Source organism: Taudactylus pleione, unplaced genomic scaffold, assembly GCF_031769625.1.
Source record: "Taudactylus pleione unplaced genomic scaffold, aTauple2 ptg000571l, whole genome shotgun sequence".
NCBI classification, from domain to species: Eukaryota; Metazoa; Chordata; class Amphibia; order Anura; family Myobatrachidae; genus Taudactylus; species Taudactylus pleione.
Window position 1 is genome coordinate 1,951,829 of NW_028284973.1, and position 18,476 is coordinate 1,970,304.

Consider the following 18,476-nt stretch of genomic DNA (forward strand, 5'->3'; position numbering starts at 1 on the left):
ACCCTGTATCCTTCTCATTTAGTTACAATTGTATCTGATACACACAGGGAATAACTGTGACAATATGACACTAATATGAGAGATATATAGTTATTCTGATTATGGGCAACATTCTAACTAGCTGGAGTCACTCTGACATAGTTTGATTTGGGAATAGAAGTGAAATATTGGTAAACATGACACCAGTGTATATAGGATATTATGGAACTAAACCAGTAACAGGACCAGACATCATCAATATTAGGGAATTAATTTAACCCTTTATTGAAAGATACTTGAACAGACACTCGACTATATAAAAGAATATATATTCTTTTATTTTAATAATCACTTTTCTCAAACTATACACACATCTCTTACTATACTTTTAACTAAATACATCGCTTTGCTTTTGTATTATTTGAATAATAATTTTTAAATAATAGAATAAAGGTTATATTTTAACATTCGTGCACCATATACAGATCCCTTTCCTCTTTCCCTCCCAGGGACAGAGCTGGCAAGCAATGCATTCCATGTATGTGTATACTGTAATCATATCTATGTGTTTATCCTACAGATATATTCTGGAAAACTCTCGGGGGTAAAAAGACATATCAGACTTCCCCTCTACTTGAAACCAACCTTGAAGATCATCCACCAAAACTCTTTGGGTGTTCAAACAGATCCGGGCGCTTTCTGGTGAGTTGACTAAAGCAGCGTACACACTTGGCGATATTAATGAGAGGTTGATAGATTACGACATCGTAATCGTTCAATCGCACATTAATCGTGCACAAATCGTGCACTATAATGTCGGAAATGACCAGCGATCTGCGCTCCCACTGGATGTTTCCGACATCTATCATCCGCTGAACATGCAGCCCAATCTGCCGATAATGACAGATTGGCCATGTTCAGGGATGAGGGAGGCTGCCTGCTGAGTGACTTATCGTTCAGTGTAGACACTACAGGGGATCAGGAACGACTGTACGATTACGATGTTGTAATTGTACTGTCTTTCCTAATCGCCCAGTGTGTACCCACCTTTACAGCATCATCTTACAGTATGGACCTAATATTTCTACATTATTATTCTCTGCACATTTGCTTACAATTAAAGGAGAACCAACCTATTATTTCATACTATATTATTTCACAATTGGTTATAACACAACTTTGTAATCATTGTCAGATCATTGGTATTTTTTATGCTGCCTTATGGTTGAAATACACCACTTGTAGATGCTCTTTATAGCATATCTGTCTGTTATTCAGTTTCTGCTGATAATTCACGTGGGTTAGTCACAGTCACCTTCCCTCTAATTACCTCAGACTCCTTTATTACATAGATCCCATGCATACAGTATATCCCTCTGGGACATGGGTAACCCTTATTACTGTAGTAAAAGAGAACAAATTGATATGCATTATTTCAAACACAAGGCAGTGACACCTGCAATCTTATCAATTATTTGTAAATCTCAAGTATGCACCTGACACAATACAACCATCATTGGGAGGTAGACTATGTACAGTAGATAAAACATAGGAATAGAAACTTTGGGCCTAACCGCGATCCGGCTGCGATTACGCACGCAGTCTGACTGCGATAGTATGCTAATCCATAGCGATCGCTATGCCGTCGCAGCATAACATAAGGACGCCCACCTTACCTTACACACATCCGTAATGTTTAGCAAGACTGCGAAACCATCGGTAACATCGAGTACCATGGCAGCCTCACGCACACTTGCACAAGCTCAGACCTTACTCAGGAATTGCTAACCTCATCGCACACACTGAGGGCCTGAATCAGACCCAGTCGCAAGCGCTGTGCACTCGCAACCGGGTCGATGGTGGCCCAGGGCGCATGCGCATGACGGAGCCAGCTCCGTCGTGCGCATGCACGAGACCCGGATAGCGAAGGGCAAACCGTCACTCCGGGTCTCGCACCAAAGGGGGCTTGCTGTTGATGTTGAGTGACAGCACGCCCCCTTTGGTGGGCGGGCCGGGGGGGGTGGCTGCCCAGACGGAGGCGTTCCCATGAGAACGCCTACCGTCTGGGGGCAGCCCCACTGACATCACAAGTGATGTCAGTGGGAAAGCTTTCGGGGGCTTGCGGCCACGAGACCCTACCACAAGGGTCTCATCGCAAGCCCGATGGTCGCGATGGTCTTGACCATCGCGACCATCATCCTGGCCGCTCGCATTAGCTGTGGGTGGCAACCCACAGAAATGCGAGCGGCCAGGAGGCCGTTCCATAAAAAAAAAAGACGCCCTGATTCAGAGCGAGCACTCTGTCAGAGCGCCCGGCTCTGAATTAGGGCCTGAGTGCTCCAGTTGTGTGTGGTATCGCAGTGCCTAGTTTATGCACGCCACTGCAACAGCGTTCAAACGCCCTGGCATGCCCTGCGTTTCACCAACCACCCTCCTGTCATCTCCCACAAACAGCACTTCCTGTCAATCACTCTGCGATGGGTCTACGTAGTCAGTGCGATCACAGTGACTGGTTCTGCACGAGCACTGCGATACGTATGCATGCGCAGAACACAACAATCGGCCGATTGCGTGCATAATCGCAGTTGCGATCCTTGCCGAATCAGGCCCTTTATTCAATATAACAAGAAATAAGTGAAATGCATTGGTTTCCCTAAATTATTCACAATATAGGTCCGAAAGTTCTCATATTTCCAGTAAGCAAAAAAGTTGTTTAAAAAATAATAATTTAAGCAAAACAAAAACAGTAGCTGTTTTATTTAATTTATAAAAACATTTATTTTGTAATAATACATTTTGTAGTACCGGTATATAAAAATACTTTTCTTCCAAAAGTAACTCGCAAGAGAAATTAAATTATAAAATGATGTTCCTGCCTCACACTTCCTGCAGTTGGGGACATAGATTGATTACATACCGGACCACAAAACTAAACAAAAATATATAAATAGAGATTAGCAAACTATTTTGCTAATCTATATGTATAAATAAATGTAAAAAATTAGGATTGAAGCCAATTTTTTTCCATTTTTTTTTTAAATTACATTTCTTCTAATTTTGTTTTGTATTATTTTTATTATTTGTTGTGCATGTTGCAATCTGTACAATATGTTCGTGATTATATTGATCTGATAGGTTGAAGAGGTCCCAGGGGAATTTATACAGGAAGACCTGGCGGAGGATGATGTAATGATGCTGGATACCTGGGAACAGGTAAATGTTCTCATATTTTTGTTAATATATACACTTTCAGGCATAATGTGCAGTTAGTCACAGGGATAAATTTGCAAAGTTACTCAGCGTATTTAAGCAGGAATTCTAGTAAAAAAAATAAATAGGAAAAATAAAAAAATTTCCTACTTAAACACGCTGAGAAGTTTTCTAAATTCACCTCGAAATTGCAGATTTAGGAGCAGATTGAATCCAGCAGATGGCGCTAGACTCAACTTTGCTTTGTAGATATGTCTTTCAGCACTATGAGGTCATGTTATAAGGATTTACCTGTGTGTGTGATCACATGGCATAATTACTGTTCTACAGGCTTAGGCTACTGCAATTTACCTTAGTGTACTTAAGGAAATCAAGGAATTCATTAACATTGGTCTAGACCAAGTGTGTTCGAAAATACACTGGAGAAACAGTATCTGCTTAATAACATTCAAAACAAACTGATTACAGTAATGACAGCTTATACATGTTCCTGTTTTGCTCTTATATAGGGGGGTTGCCATCTATAGTTGACATAATTTTTTTGCATGTAAATATCCTCTTCCAAATTTTACTAAATACATTGTTTTTTTTTATTTATATTTTAGTTCCACTCTGTGCTTTTCAGTCATGTGCTTGCAACGTGAATCTCACATTGGGCTTGTCAGTATGAGGTTTCCCCATGCCCTTCCCCCTACTCTTTTCATGCTCAGTAAAGCAGACCAGAGGCAGGGCCATTGAGGCAGCTGCGGGGTCAGAGGCAGATTAAAGGGGGGGGGTTGGCACATGGGTTGAGTACCCTTGACCACCCTATCTCAGGATGCCTCCCCGGCCAGAGCTGTCCTGTTCCAGCTCTAGCATTGCTGTGTCCATGGACGATTCTACTCTCCTCCAGCCTTGTCCGCCAGCAGCAGCTTTCCCAGCAGCAGTGCGGCAACAGTTGTCGTGCTACTGCTGGGAGTGCTGCTGCTGGGAGTGCTACTGCTGGGAGTGCTGCTGCTGGGAGTGCTGCTGCTGGGAGTGTTGCTGCTGGGAGTGTTACTGCTGGGAGTGCTACTGCTGGGAGTGCTCCTGCTGGGAGTGCTACTGCTGGGAGTGCTACTGCTGGGAGTGCTGCTGCTGGGAGTGTTGCTGCTGGGAGTGCTACTGCTGGGAGTGCTGCTGCTGGGAGTGCTACTGCTGTGAGTGCTACTGCTGTGAGTGCTGCTGCTGGGAGTGCTGCTGCTGGGAGTGCTACTGCTGGGAGTGCTGCTGCTGGGAGTGCTACTGCTGGGAGTGTTACTGCTCCGAGTGCTGCTGCTGGGAGTGCTACTGCTGGGAGTGTTACTGGGAGTGCTGCTGCTGGGAGTGCTGCTGCTGGGAGTGCTCCTGCTGGGAGTGTTGCTGCTGGGAGTGCTGCTGCTGGGAGTGTTGCTGCTGGGAGTGCTGCTGCTGGGAGTGCTACTGCTGGGAGTGCTACTGCTGGGAGTGCTGCTGCTGGGAGTGCTACTGCTGGGAGTGCTGCTGCTGGGAGTGCTGCTGCTGGGAGTGCTCCTGCTGGGAGTGTTACTGGGAGTGCTGCTGCTGGGAGTGCTGCTGCTGGGAGTGTTGCTGCTGGGAGTGCTACTGCTGGGAGTGCTGCTGCTGGTGAGGGTTGAGGGTGGAGATGAGCTGCGCTACCCGAGAGGAGACTCCAGAGACTGCCCTCACTGTGGGAGTGCACTGCAGATAGGACCTGCACTACTGCTGCTGCCTCATGTAGGTGCAGGTGGAGGAGGCACAGCCGCTGCAGGCATGGGGGCAGTGCTGACAAGAAGGGAAAGGTCCCCGTTTTAAGTGCCCCAGGTTCCTCGAAGGCTTAATCCAGCCCTGCGTGGGGCCCGGGTACGGAAGGGGGACATGGCCATGCCCCCTCCAGAAAAATAATGATGGAAAATACTATGCACCACAATGGGGGATATTTGTTCTCCTCAGCGGCTAGTCTCCTCAGCGGGCCCTTTCAAGAAGCCCGGGTAATTATTAGTACCTGCCAGGGCCAGCAACAGAAATCTCGGGGCCCGGTACACTGATGTATATGGGGGCCTCACCTTCTCACCACCACCCCCTATCCTGCACATCCCTCCCCTGCATGTGTGATATGTGAAGCATGATAATGTTAACTGAAAGATATACCGGCCTTTACATAAAGTAATAATACACTACGACTTACCACACTGTCTCTCTGTCACTGATGATTCAGGCTGTAGTTCTTGTCTGCCGTCTCTTGCAAGATCTTCTTGATGACAGTGTTGTGGATGCCTCAGGGGTAGGAGGGATGGTGTCTGCAGCCAGCCATCCTCAGCTGTCAGACCCTCATCACCTTCCTCAAATTCCGCCTCTCATCACCATCCTCAGCCCAGAAGCCCCCCATCACCTTTCTCCATCCCCAGCCCCCATCCTCAGTCCCCAGCCCCCATTCTCAGTCCCCAGTCCCTATCACCTTCTGCCCCCAGCCCCCTATTACCTTCCTCCATCCCCAGCCCCCATCACCTTCCTCTGTCCCCAGGCACCATCACCTTCCTCTGCGTCCAGCCCCTGCCACCTTCTGCCCCCAGCCCTTTCATCTTCCTCTGCTCCCTTCTCCTTCCTCCATCCCCATGCACCAATGCCTTCCTCTGCTTCCAGCCCGTCACCTTCTGCCCCAACCCCCATCACCTTCCTCTGCCCCAGCCTCCCTCGTCTATCTCTGCTCCCTTCACCTTCCTCTGCACCTTCTCCTCCAGCCCGTCACCTTCCTCTGCCCCAGCCTCCCTCATCTTCCTCTGCCCCTTTCACCTTCCTCTGCTTCCAGCCCATCACCTTCTGCCCCAGCCCACATCACCTTCCTCTGCCCCCAGCCTTCTTCACCTTCCTCAGCGTCCTCAGCGTCCAGCCCGTCACCTTCTGCCCCCAGCCCATCACCTTCCTCCAGCCCCATCCCTAACAGCAGCCACAACTCCTCACCGTCGCAGTGGCGTGCCCTGCCTGGGGGCCGCCAGTGTATCAATCCACTTCCGCCCGGGCAGGGAAAACATGCGGCGACGTGACCTATGATGTCACGCCGCCGCATTGCAGAGTTAAAGGTCATGCCTGACCCGGGCTGCAGCTGAGCCACCTCTAAGAGCCCAGTGCTGCCCGGGCAAGGCTAGAAGGGACCTGGGGCTGGGCGGTGGCTATGGGTTTCAGGTGGCCGCGGCTGAAACAGTGAGTCCACCGTCCGCGGCCCCGTGTTGTACCTGTCTGGACCTCGAGGCCCCTCTGGACCTTGGGCCCGGTACAGGTGTCCCCTTAGTCCCCCCCTTGTCACCGGGCATGGTACCCGCTCCTCATCCTCTAGGCTCCCCTGTGCGGATGCCTTCAGACTCCATAGAGAACGGTCTGGGGATGCCAAGTACCTTTTTTACCCATAGCAGTTGTTCAGACAATGCTCTAGGGTACAACAAAATGTAAATATGTACTTGAACTCTAGATACAATTCCATCCAATGTGGGGAACACAGCGGAGTTGTGTCGTATGTCAGGACAACAAAAATTTAAAAATTCCAATAATATAACTACATGACAGAAAAGCAAAGGTTGATAGAAAAAAAGAAAACTCTGTATATAAAGTAGTAAAAGTTGCAATAGGGCAGGTATACACCCAGAGCCATAACTAGACTTTTTGGTGCCTTTTGCCAGAGAGAGCATTGGCGCACCCCATTTTTTTTTTAATATGGACATAAGAAGAAGTGCACCTGAAAAAGGGCCATGGCTTCATGTGGAAGGGCCAGGGAAGAGATAGGGGTACTCCTGGGGCAGCCAGGAGATGCTGGGGATAAAAGAAGAGGAAGCTATAAGTGAGAATGATAATAAACAGGAAAAGTGACAGGCCCAAACAGCGCCCCTTGGCCTGCGGTGCACTGAGCCATGGCACTGGTCGCACTACCCTGTATACACCTGAAGGGGGAAACCTACACAAATGGAGGTCAATAGATTGGTTTTTAATGCCTCAAAAACTGAAACATTTATACAGTATGACTGTATTCTACAGTAGCACAGCACAGCGCACAGTAGCACAGCACGTCATACAGTAGCACAGCACAGCGCACAGTAGCACAGCACGTCATACAGTAGCACAGCAGGGCGCACAGTAGCACAGCAGGGCGCACAGTAGCACAGCACAGCGCACAGTAGCACAGCACGGCATACAGTAGCACGGCACAGCGCACAGTAGCACAGCAAACTGCACAGTAGCAAAGCGATAATAGCTCATTAATGAACGTTTTTTTAAAGGTTGCTCAGTAAAATGAAACCTGTCCATTATAGAATATAGATATGATTATATAACTAATAAAACGTGTGTTTGACCATTCCCTGTAGATATTTCTGTGGATTGGAATTGATTCCAATGATGTGGAGAAAAAGGAATCATTGGTAGCAGGTAATTCCATTTATTTATATCCTGGCTTAGCGTTGTAAATTGCTACAAATCCATCACACAAGCCTTAAATTCTCTGTCCTATAGGGGCCTATTCATGATGTTAATTATCGAGGTCCGAACGGACCCCGATAATTAACACACTGACTCGCCACGGACGCTGGAGCAATTCATCAATGCTCTGGTGCTGAGATGGCTGATCCGAAAATCAGCTGTCCCAGCAAGCGTTCGCTGTTCCTTTTCGGAGCAGTGAATCTTTCAACTGCTCGTGACAGTAGTGCGCATGCGTGACCATCCTAAAGGATCCCTCTTCGCGACCCAGGACACCTTCCCATAGGGAAGGTGCGATTAGCAGATGGCGAATGCTACCACAATCAAGCTCCGAAAAAATTATGTTTTCGGAGCTTGATTAATTCTGTCCCCATACTAGTGTATGGGGACAGAGGGCCATTCTGCCAGAGGAAGGTAAGCAGGAGATATCTGTGATACTAGTTTATGGGGACAGCAGGCCATTCCGCCAGAGGAAGGTAAGCAGGAGATATCTGTGATACTAGTGTATGGGGACAGCGGGCCATTCCGCCAGAGGAAGGTAAGTAGGAGATATCTGTGATACTAGTGTATGGGGACAGCGGGCCTTTCCACCAGGGGAAGGTAAGCAGGAGATATCTGTGATACTAGTGTATGGGGACAGCGGGCCATTCCGCAAGAGGAAGGTAAGCAGGATATATCTGTGATAGTAGTGTATGGGGACAGCGGGCCATTCCAGGAGAGAAAGGTAAGCAGCAGATATCTGTGATAGTAGTGTATGGGGACAGCGGGCCATTCCGGGAGAGAATGGTAAGCAGCAGATATCTGTGATACTAGTGTATGGGGATAGTGGGCCATTCCGCAAGAGGAAGGTAAGTAGGAGATATCTGTGATACTAGTGTATGGGGACAGCGGGCCATTCCGCCAGAGGAAGGTAAGCAGGAGATATCTGTGATACTAGTGTATGGGGACAGCGGGACATTCCGCAAGAGGAAGGTAAGTAGGAGATATCTGTGATACTAGTGTATGGGGACAGCGGGTCATTCCGCAAGAGGAAGGTAAGTAGGAGATATCTGTGATACTAGTGTATGGGGTGTATATCTGTGATATCTCCTGCTTTACCTTCATGATGGATGGCCCGATAACTTCATTTTTACAATTACAGGTGAAAATGTTAATTTTCACCCGCTTTTGTAAAAATTAAGTGATGATGAATAGGCCCCATAATATGTTATCTTTACATATCACAGGTTGAGTCTACCATATCCAAAATGCTTGGGACCAAGGGTATTTTGGATAACGGAATATTCCGTATTTTGGAATAATTGCATATCATAATGAAATATCTTGGGACTGGGACCCAAATATACACACAGAATACATTTATGTATTATATACACCTTATACACACAGCCTGCAAGTAATTTTATACAATATTTGCAATCATTTTGTGGCTCAAACAAAGTTTGTATACAGAAATTAAATTAATTTGTGTTTCAGATACACCCTATACACACAGCCTGAAGTTAATTTTATACAATATTTTTAATAATTTTGTGCCTTAGACAAAGTTTGTGTACATTGAATCATCAAAAATCAAAGGTTTCATTATCTCAGTCAAGCCAAAAAAATTCCGTATTTCGGAAAATTTTTGAATATGGGAGACTCAACCTGTATATACAACTTTAAATATTATAATATGTTTAGGCATGGCTAGGTAGATTTGAACAGGGTTCCACACAAAGCAAGAGTGCCTCCCCCTCCCCCAAAATCCAGCATGCCCTCTCTACAGATAGTAGTGTCTCGTTCCATAGCGATGTCGCCAGTCCCAATTAAAAATGACAGACGACGTTCTTGGGAATGTTGGCTCAGTCCACAAAATGTCTGCCTCCTTTAGGTAAGGGACAGATACAGTTAAATATCAAAACGTAATACATATTGTGTGCGTTTTGCAGTCAGCAGTGTTTGTTACTACTGAAAAAGGTCCTGAAGATCTCTCTTATCTGTTCTACATCTTCTCACACCACAAGATTCTTAAGAAAATGTATTTCACATAAAATGTCCAGTAACCAGCTTTTAGCAGCAGTGCACTTGTTCAGCCACCTGACAGATAAGATACCACATCTTCATTATTTATAGCTCATAGCAGTCTGTGTCCTGTTCTAAAAATCCTGTGGATGGGTCAGTGATTGACAGTGCTGCTGTAAAGCTGTAATTTTCCTTTATAATCCCTTTGTAGAGGCTTATTAAGTCATTTTGTGTTAAGTGTATATGTTGCCTGAACACAGTGGAGGCAGCCATTTTGTAGTCTGAGGTAATCTGCAGGATATTACAACCTACCAATTCCTCATGTCTCCCTAATCATCCGATAGATTAGCCATGTCAAACTCAAAATACCAACTGGGCCGAATGTTCAAGGTCAGAGAGTGTGTGGGCCGCAAGAAAAAGTAAGTTAATTTGCTTACTCACTACGGGTGCCCCATAGCAAAATATCCTCTGGTCCCCATAGGTCTACCTATACAGTTCCCCTGTAGTTGTGCCCATTATGCAGTGTCCCTTGTATTTGTGCCCCTTATGCAGTGCCCACTGTAGTTGTGCCCATTATGCAATGCACCCTGTATAAGAGCCCCTTATGCAGTCCCCTGTATTAGAGCCCCTTATGCAGTGCCCCTTATGCAGTGCCCCTTCTGTTGTGCCCCCAGAAGTGCCCCTAGTAGTGCCCCTTATGAGGTGCCCCCACCCAGTATAGAACAGGCCTCACTCCCACGTAGACGCTGCCGCTGACTGGATCTAACTAGATCCAGACCAGCAGGTGCAGGCTCCTCTCAATGTGGATGACTTCATGACATCACCCGCGCACTGCATCACTGGGAACACTGGCCTCTGAAGCAATCAGAGGCTTCTTTAGTCTCTGATCACTTCAGAAACCAGCGTTCCCAGTTTTAAATACAGTAAACACTGAGCTCCGATCGCAGCAGGGGTGTGGGCCGCATTATATATGTATTTGGGCCCACACTGTCAGGCCTCATAAGATGCTTATTTGGGCTGCATGCGGCCCCCTGGCCGTGAGTTTGACATGCCTGAGATAGATTTACATAGAACTTTGCCCTGTTTGGGCATATAGTCATGTGCTTTCTCATAATCTTCTGTATTTCTCCCTTTTCTGCCTTTGTCCCTTCTTTTGTCTTTATCTGTTTCCTCTGTCGTTGCACCGCCTGTCCTTTCCCCCTTCTTGTGTATTTCCCCTTCTTCTGTTCTTTTTCTCTTTCTACCCTTTTTTAGTGTCTTACTCCTCTTCTTCTGTCCTTCCCCCCTTCTTCTGTCTTTCTCCTCTTCTTGTCTTTCATCCCTTCTTTTGTCTTCCCCCTTCTGCTGTCTTTCTCCCATTCTTTTGTCTTTCCCTCCTTCTTGTGTCTGTCTTCTCTTCTTCTGTCATTTTTCCCCTTCTTGTGTCTTTCCACCGTTCTTTAGTCTTTCTTCTTTTGTCTTTCCCCTTCCTTCTGCCTTTCTCCCCTTCATCTGTCTTTCACCCTTCTTGTCTTCTTCTAATTCTTCTTCTTTTTCGTCTGTCTTTCCCCCTCTTCTTCTGTCTCCCCCCCCCCTTCTTCTGTCTTTTTGGGGAAGATGGGGAAGACCTCCCACACTAGAAACCACGGCCTCGTCAAGTACTAAGCAGCTGTCTAGATATTGTCCCAAAACACAAAGTAATCATCCTGTCTGACCATGACCTCGGGTTTAGGATTTTTTTTTTGTACTGGGCAATAGAAGAGGTGCAGATGGGTTAGTTTGTCCTAGATCGGATATAGCACTGGAGAGCAGGGGCCTCTGGCTATGCTACTGATAATATCATTCTGGAAAGAAACACTCCATTAGCCAAATAGCAAAATTTGGGTGCGGCGCCACACTGCTGAGGCCCATTTCAATTTGTTCCACCACTGCTACCACTTAGATGTTTAAAATAATAGATATCATGGTAAAGAATGCAGAGGGAGCTACGTATGATGTGTGTGTCCTGCAGAACAGTTCAGTTTCTACATGTCACTGTGAAATCGTCTATAGAATAAAGACATGAAAATTACTGCAAATATGCTAAGTACAATGACTCAGTAGCACTAACGAAAGCTCCATCGGTCTCTTAGTGCCTGTTTTAAAACAAGATTGTATCCAAGGGACAGTTGCCCAAGGGACAGTTGCCCTAGAACTTTTACCAGTTCTATGCCTGGGCCTGTCTTTCACCAAACCAAATTCTTACATAATAATGTGCATGTGTAAAGGGCTGCGTAATATGTATGCACTATACAAATGGCAGTTACTAATAAATACATAAAATAGAGGGTGCATCAGTGTCAAATCGCACAACATTGGACATAATATTATTGTACAATTGTTTCAGATTCTTCTCCTTACTAGGGCTGTTCAGTGTTTGGCTTCATTACTCTTATAACTATTTACAATTACTATGGGCATTATTTATTTTTCTTCATAGCCAAAGGATATCTTCAGAGTGACCCATCAGGAAGAGATAAGGATATCCCAATTACCATCGTCAAACAAGGACACGAGCCATCGACATTCACTGGCTGGTTTTTGGCTTGGGATTCCAAGAAATGGCAGAAGTGAAAGACAATTTAAAAGATTACTTTTTTTAAAAAAAACATGATTTATTTAATATATATATGAATAGTAAATATTGTAATAAAGTGAAATTTCTGATGCTTACCATATTTATTAATTGAAGAGTAATTTATTTGTAACAGAGATTACGACTTTCAACACTAATGATATTTTATCAGATAGGTGAATAATAATCAGCCCTCAGGGTCCAGACAGATCTATGGTGGATCATTCTTCATATGTAGACAGACATATGATGGATCAGACCTTGGGGTGCAGACAGAACTATGGTGGATAATTCTTCATGTCTAGACAGACGTATGATGGATCTGATAAAAAGGTGGTGGTCGCTCACATCAGCTTAATGATATAGCACAGGTGCTTGTAAAGGGTGGGGTTTACACTGAACCACAGAAAAAAAAGGATATTCCCTCCAGCACACTGCAGTAATATCAACAAAAATACTTGAATCCTACATGATAATAGAAATTCAGAGGTATTAGTAGCATACATCTGCAAATATATGATTAAGTGCCGGGCCAACGTCAAGGCTCCTCTATACCGGCGTCCCTAACATTAAGGGGTTCATGTCCCAGGCACAAGGCACCCCAAAATAATCCAGCCAAGAACCATCCCCAGGGCATCACATGAAAAGGGAAAAAAGGTGATAGTGAAGTGTAAAGTATAGATGTGTAAAGATAAGCAATAAGTGTTAATATAATGAGAAAGAAGATTTAATTCCTTTTTTCCTCAGTATTCAGGGTGCAAACCAATGATCTTTCCAGCCTTGTTAACTGCAGATTGTCAAATATAATAAGTAGAGGTGCGATGATGGGGACTGCAGAGAATTATTTTAGTCTTATAATGGGTCTTTAGTAATGGTGATTTGTCCATACCTGAGGGAAAGATAGCGGATGCCTAAGAAAATTAACATTTTTCTAATCTTATTCTTTCATGGATCTGAGAGAAACAACATGAATGTAGGTAAATCTCCTAATGTCCTCTTACTCTTTAAAACATTTCCAGTGTCCAATTCATCTTTTTGGCTTCTTCATGCCCTTCTGCAACCCTTCTCATTTTTCTTTTTTCAAATTTTCCTTGCTTTATTTCTGTGCTTTTCAGTCATATATTCACATCATCAGGCAAAGTTACTTCATTTTGTTGCTGTTGGATATGTCATTATGCTTTCTGCATGCAATACATTTGTATCCAGATACTAGTTTTTGTTGTATCCCAAGGACAAAAGAAAGCTTCACTTGATGATATAAAGACATGACTGAAAATCAGTGGGGTGCTAGAGAGGCAAATCAATGTATTGCATAAAACTGAATGGGTAATGTAGTAATAATTAAATAAAATTGTAAAGTAATATGAAAGTGGAAAACCTCCTTATAAGTAAAAAATATATATATATTATGATGTTAATTAGACATTAGCTCGCAACTAATAACAAACATATGATTGGGTGCTGTGTTTGACAACACTTCTATGTATTTAGGATTACATACTGTACAAACTGTAATCATGAGATTATTACCCAGTGAATCGTATTTCATGGATATTCCCGATTTGTAGAAATTGCTAAAGTCGTTGTTTAAAATGCAATATTATCTGTTCTCAAAGTACGAAAAAATGATACATTGATATCTAATCTTATTATTATACTTTTCTGCATATTTTATTGATATAACCACGGCAATGTCCACTGGAATATACATAATAACTGATATCATCATTATCCTGATGAAGCACAATGATAGATTTGCTTTCCTGTATAAAATGTTGCTTAGATTTTAATCATATCCAAGGCATACTTCTCAATGCTGATGAGAAATTACGGAGGAACATCGTTCATTGATATTTAGCAAACGTTAATGGTAAGCTACCAGAGGTCGATGTTTTGCCATCGATGGCAGAGTTTTGATGTTTCTCCACCATTGATGGCTGGATTCTAACGGTGAAAGCAATGGTTTTATTGTTGACATGTAGTTAAATGGTTAAACTCTACAAGCTGTCTCCTAACTGTGTGCATAACTCATCAGACTCTCTATAACATCAGAATTCTGTGTTATTATGTCTGTGTCATTGTGTATAACTCATCTGTCTCATATCTGAGTCACCAGACTTAAAGGTCAGGCTAATTAGACTGCAAGTGCAAGACTTGTTTACTTGGCTCTTTAAAAGGGTCTGCATGTGCCCAAGCCTGTCATTGTGTTATTGTAGTGTCACAGTGCTGTAAGACTATACAGTACTAAGCCCAAGAGAGATTGGTACCTTTTCATATTGATTGCTGTTTATCTTCTATCACTTGTATCACCTGTATCCTGTTATCTTCAAAAAAACCTACTTCGGTTTGGAATCAACACGTGAACTAACCTCCTTATCCATATCCGCTACACACCTACCAACTTGTAGGCATCTGCCAAAATTTATTCCTCCGTCATACGTCGCTTCAACATACTTTTCCTTTGTCCATCCCTTAGCCCTGTCCTCTTTCTCTGATACACCTGATTGCATTTGTGCCACCCACTGATGGTTCAAACCTTCAAAGGTTTTCTGTCATCAATGGAAGTACCGATGGTGCACATCTGTAACCAGTGGGTTAAATAATTAATTTCTACTTTGGCATATACTGTAAGTTGTAACACACAACCTGTGCTAGGCCCCATTAAGGTTTGAAAAGGACATTGAATTCATCTAGTTCTAGTCTATGCATAGACTGGTCAGATCACCTTTTAGTGTCAGACAAGACATAAATTGAGAAGCCTTAACTTGTACCTGTCACTATTAGTAGATGTATATTGAGCCAGTCATACTGTACCTTATATGGTGTTATCAACAGATAGTTAACCACATTCCAGTGGGGTGACCGTTGTAAGATGTGTAGAGACGCTAAGCATTATGGGTTACTGACAGTGATGCCCATTTTCTCTAGACAAAAGGGCTTTGAGAGTTTCTTTCCAGACATTAGGACACATCATTACTGTATTTCTGTGTCTGGTAGTATATGTTAATGCTTACAGAACATGTGCAAGACATATGAATGGTCCATGCTATGCTGTCAAATCAGTGCTTGATACCCAGTATGTAACTAATATGGGTTTAATATCCGGAAAGCCAACACCCATTCTGTGGTATATAAATCAAGACCTAGACAAAGGCTCTTCAGCTCGTGTATGGACCTGAGACTGCAGTAGGGTGCCTTCAAGGTAAATTGGAAGACCTGGGCATTGATAAACGAGGGCTCCCCAGAGAAGATGAAGATGAACTACATCTTATGTTGAAGATGATGAATCACCGGTATCATCTGAATTTATAGACAAAAGTTGAGTATACTGTATACTTTGTTAGTTAATTGTTTGTTTGTTGTTTGTTTGTTACTTGTAAATAAAGTGTGTTCATTTTTACTCACTCAAATGGTCACATGTATGACTATTCATTTTGATCAGAACGAAACCCACCGTTATGCAACATCAATGGGGAACCTTTCGATGTTCATCTTTAGTCAAAATCACTGCTCCCAAAAATTCATATCCACGCTTTAGGTTTAATGTAATAGCCTGATTGATGCAGGCATTGGCTAGTGTTGGTTTTGCCTTTTAGATGATTGTCCCATTAAAACATTGGGCAGACTCACCAGAAACCCACCGATTACTGCATCACGCAGGCTATTACATTTACCTCTTAAGTTTATAGATAACATCATCCTTAGTCAAACGTCTCCAGAAGTGTCAATCACATATTAAACAAAAGTAGTGCGAGCTGACATACAAAACTGTTGTTACAATACTAAGCAGTGGTTGGTACAATCTATATAATAAGTAAGTGTGTGTATCTATTTGTCCTTTATGCACATCCAGAGTTTTGAACCCAGCTCCAACAAATTTGGCATGGTGGTGTAGTTTGACCAGGATTAGGTGTTTGCCTAGGTTAGAACTTCATCAGGACCCACACAGTCACCAATTCCATAAAACTGGGACACTCTTAAATTACACAAGTTCTGGGGCTGAGGGGATAGCTTCATACAAACACTGTTAAAATGTCTGGCAGAGTCATATCCAGCTCAGTACTTGATAACATTCAGACTGTGGCAGATGACATAATCAATGCTGGCAAAGCTTAGCATATAGAGATTACAAACAGCAGGGGAGATTAACCGCAGCCACACATCTGTCCGGAAAGTGGGAATGGGACTCCAGACCCGGCATTCCCCCCTGATGGCAGCCCTGCTAGACATGGTCTTCAATGTTGGTCTGCAGAGTGATTTCAGCAGGTGATTCAGTTGCGGACGCAGTGACAGGGATCATACAGATTCCCGATTATCATGAATTTGCGCATGCACCTGACCTGTACTATGCATGTGCAGTACGGGTCTGCTCTGACGGAGATTCCCTGGCCTCTTTTACTCATCTGCAGCGGCTGACTTGCGTGACCCCATGGTCACTCAGCAGGCCGAAGGGATCGCAGATGATCTGATGGAGGCTGAAGGGATCGCAGATGATCTGATGCTGCGACCTTGGATGCAGCTCGGATCAGTAATGCATGCAGGAGGTGTGACGCCTCCTGCTGCATTACTATGTTAGCAGCTGCGATAACATCCGTCTGCGGCTGAATCACCCCCTCTGTTCTGCAGTGATTTCTGACTCAAGTGATTTTGGAAGCTATACTGATTTCTGTTCTGTAAGTCAGTCTGCTCCTGATATACCCCATTCCAGACGGTATCAGAATACGCTGAGTTGCAGTAATCGGTGAGTTTCTGGTGAGTCTGCCCAATGTTTTAATGGGACAATCATCTAAAAGGCAAAACCAACACTAGCCAATGCCTGCATCAATCAGGCTATTACATTAAACCTAAAGCGTGGATATGAATTTTTGGGAGCAGTGATTTTGACTAAAGATGAACATCGAAAGGTTCCCCATTGATGTTGCATAACGGTGGGTTTCGTTCTGATCAAAATGAATAGTCATACATGTGACCATTTGAGTGAGTAAAAATGAACACACTTTATTTACAAGTAACAAACAAACAACAAACAAACAATTAACTAACAAAGTATACAGTATACTCAACTTTTGTCTATAAATTCAGATGATACCGGTGATTCATCATCTTCAACATAAGATGTAGTTCATCTTCATCTTCTCTGGGGAGCCCTCGTTTATCAATGCCCAGGTCTTCCAATTTACCTTGTAGGCACCCTACTGCAGTCTCAGGTCCATACACGAGCTGAAGAGCCTTTGTCTAGGTCTTGATTTATATACCACAGAATGGGTGTTGGCTTTCCGGATATTAAACCCATATTAGTTACATACTGGGTATCAAGCACTGATTTGACAGCATAGCATGGACCATTCATATGTCTTGCACATGTTCTGTAAGCATTAACATATACTACCAGACACAGAAATACAGTAATGATGTGTCCTAATGTCTGGAAAGAAACTCTCAAAGCCCTTTTGTCTAGAGAAAATGGGCATCACTGTCAGTAACCCATAATGCTTAGCGTCTCTACACATCTTACAACGGTCACCCCACTGGAATGTGGTTAACTATCTGTTGATAACACCATATAAGGTACAGTATGACTGGCTCAATATACATCTACTAATAGTGACAGGTACAAGTTAAGGCTTCTCAATTTATGTCTTGCACTGTCATTTACTCCTAATTTGCATAGTTATCCAGGTTATAGGGGAGGACAATGTAAAAAAATAAAGGCTGCAGGTGCACTCAGGGTCTAGTCTCCAACCCGGACAATGTCAGGTTTCCCAGCTAGTGTATATTATTGGGTGTGACATTGCTAAATAATAGATGTTACCATACTAATTAATGGATGAGCAATGCTAATCAAACCAGGTCTGGCGTTTTCTTCTACGTTATAGATAACAACTTCAATGTCTCTCATATACTGCAGAGTTATGGTGGGTACACACGGTACGATTTAAGTTAACGATATGAACGATAATGATATCGTTCATCCTTAAATTGTTCATTTTTATGCTGCCAACGATCGATCAATGATGCACGTTCCCGCATGGACGATAACGATATAATTAATCATCCATGCATGCAGGCCAACCTGGACGATATCTATCAGTGCCTGCAGGAGGGAATGGTCGTTGGTCGAGGGTGATATTGTTGGTGTGTGGATGAACGATATCATTCATCCAACACACTGGGAAATTCAAGGGAGATCGTTTAGCGATATCGATTGCTGAACAGATAGTTCCGTGTG

The 18,476-nt window shown here is 43.7% G+C and overlaps 1 protein-coding gene across 2 annotated transcripts in view; it reads left to right on the forward strand.

Annotated features, from left to right (window-relative positions):
• Positions 1-12,246, forward strand: part of LOC148481630 (scinderin-like) — a 177,003-nt gene extending 164,757 nt beyond the window's left edge. For both annotated transcript variants that reach the window (XM_088453140.1, XM_088453139.1), the window contains exons 13-16: positions 560-681; positions 3,115-3,192; positions 7,542-7,602; positions 12,113-12,246. In XM_088453140.1, coding sequence (XP_088309266.1) covers positions 560-681; positions 3,115-3,192; positions 7,542-7,602; positions 12,113-12,246 — 395 coding nt within the window. The remainder of the gene's footprint in view (positions 1-559; positions 682-3,114; positions 3,193-7,541; positions 7,603-12,112) is intronic.
• The last annotated feature ends 6,230 nt before the right edge of the window (positions 12,247-18,476 follow it).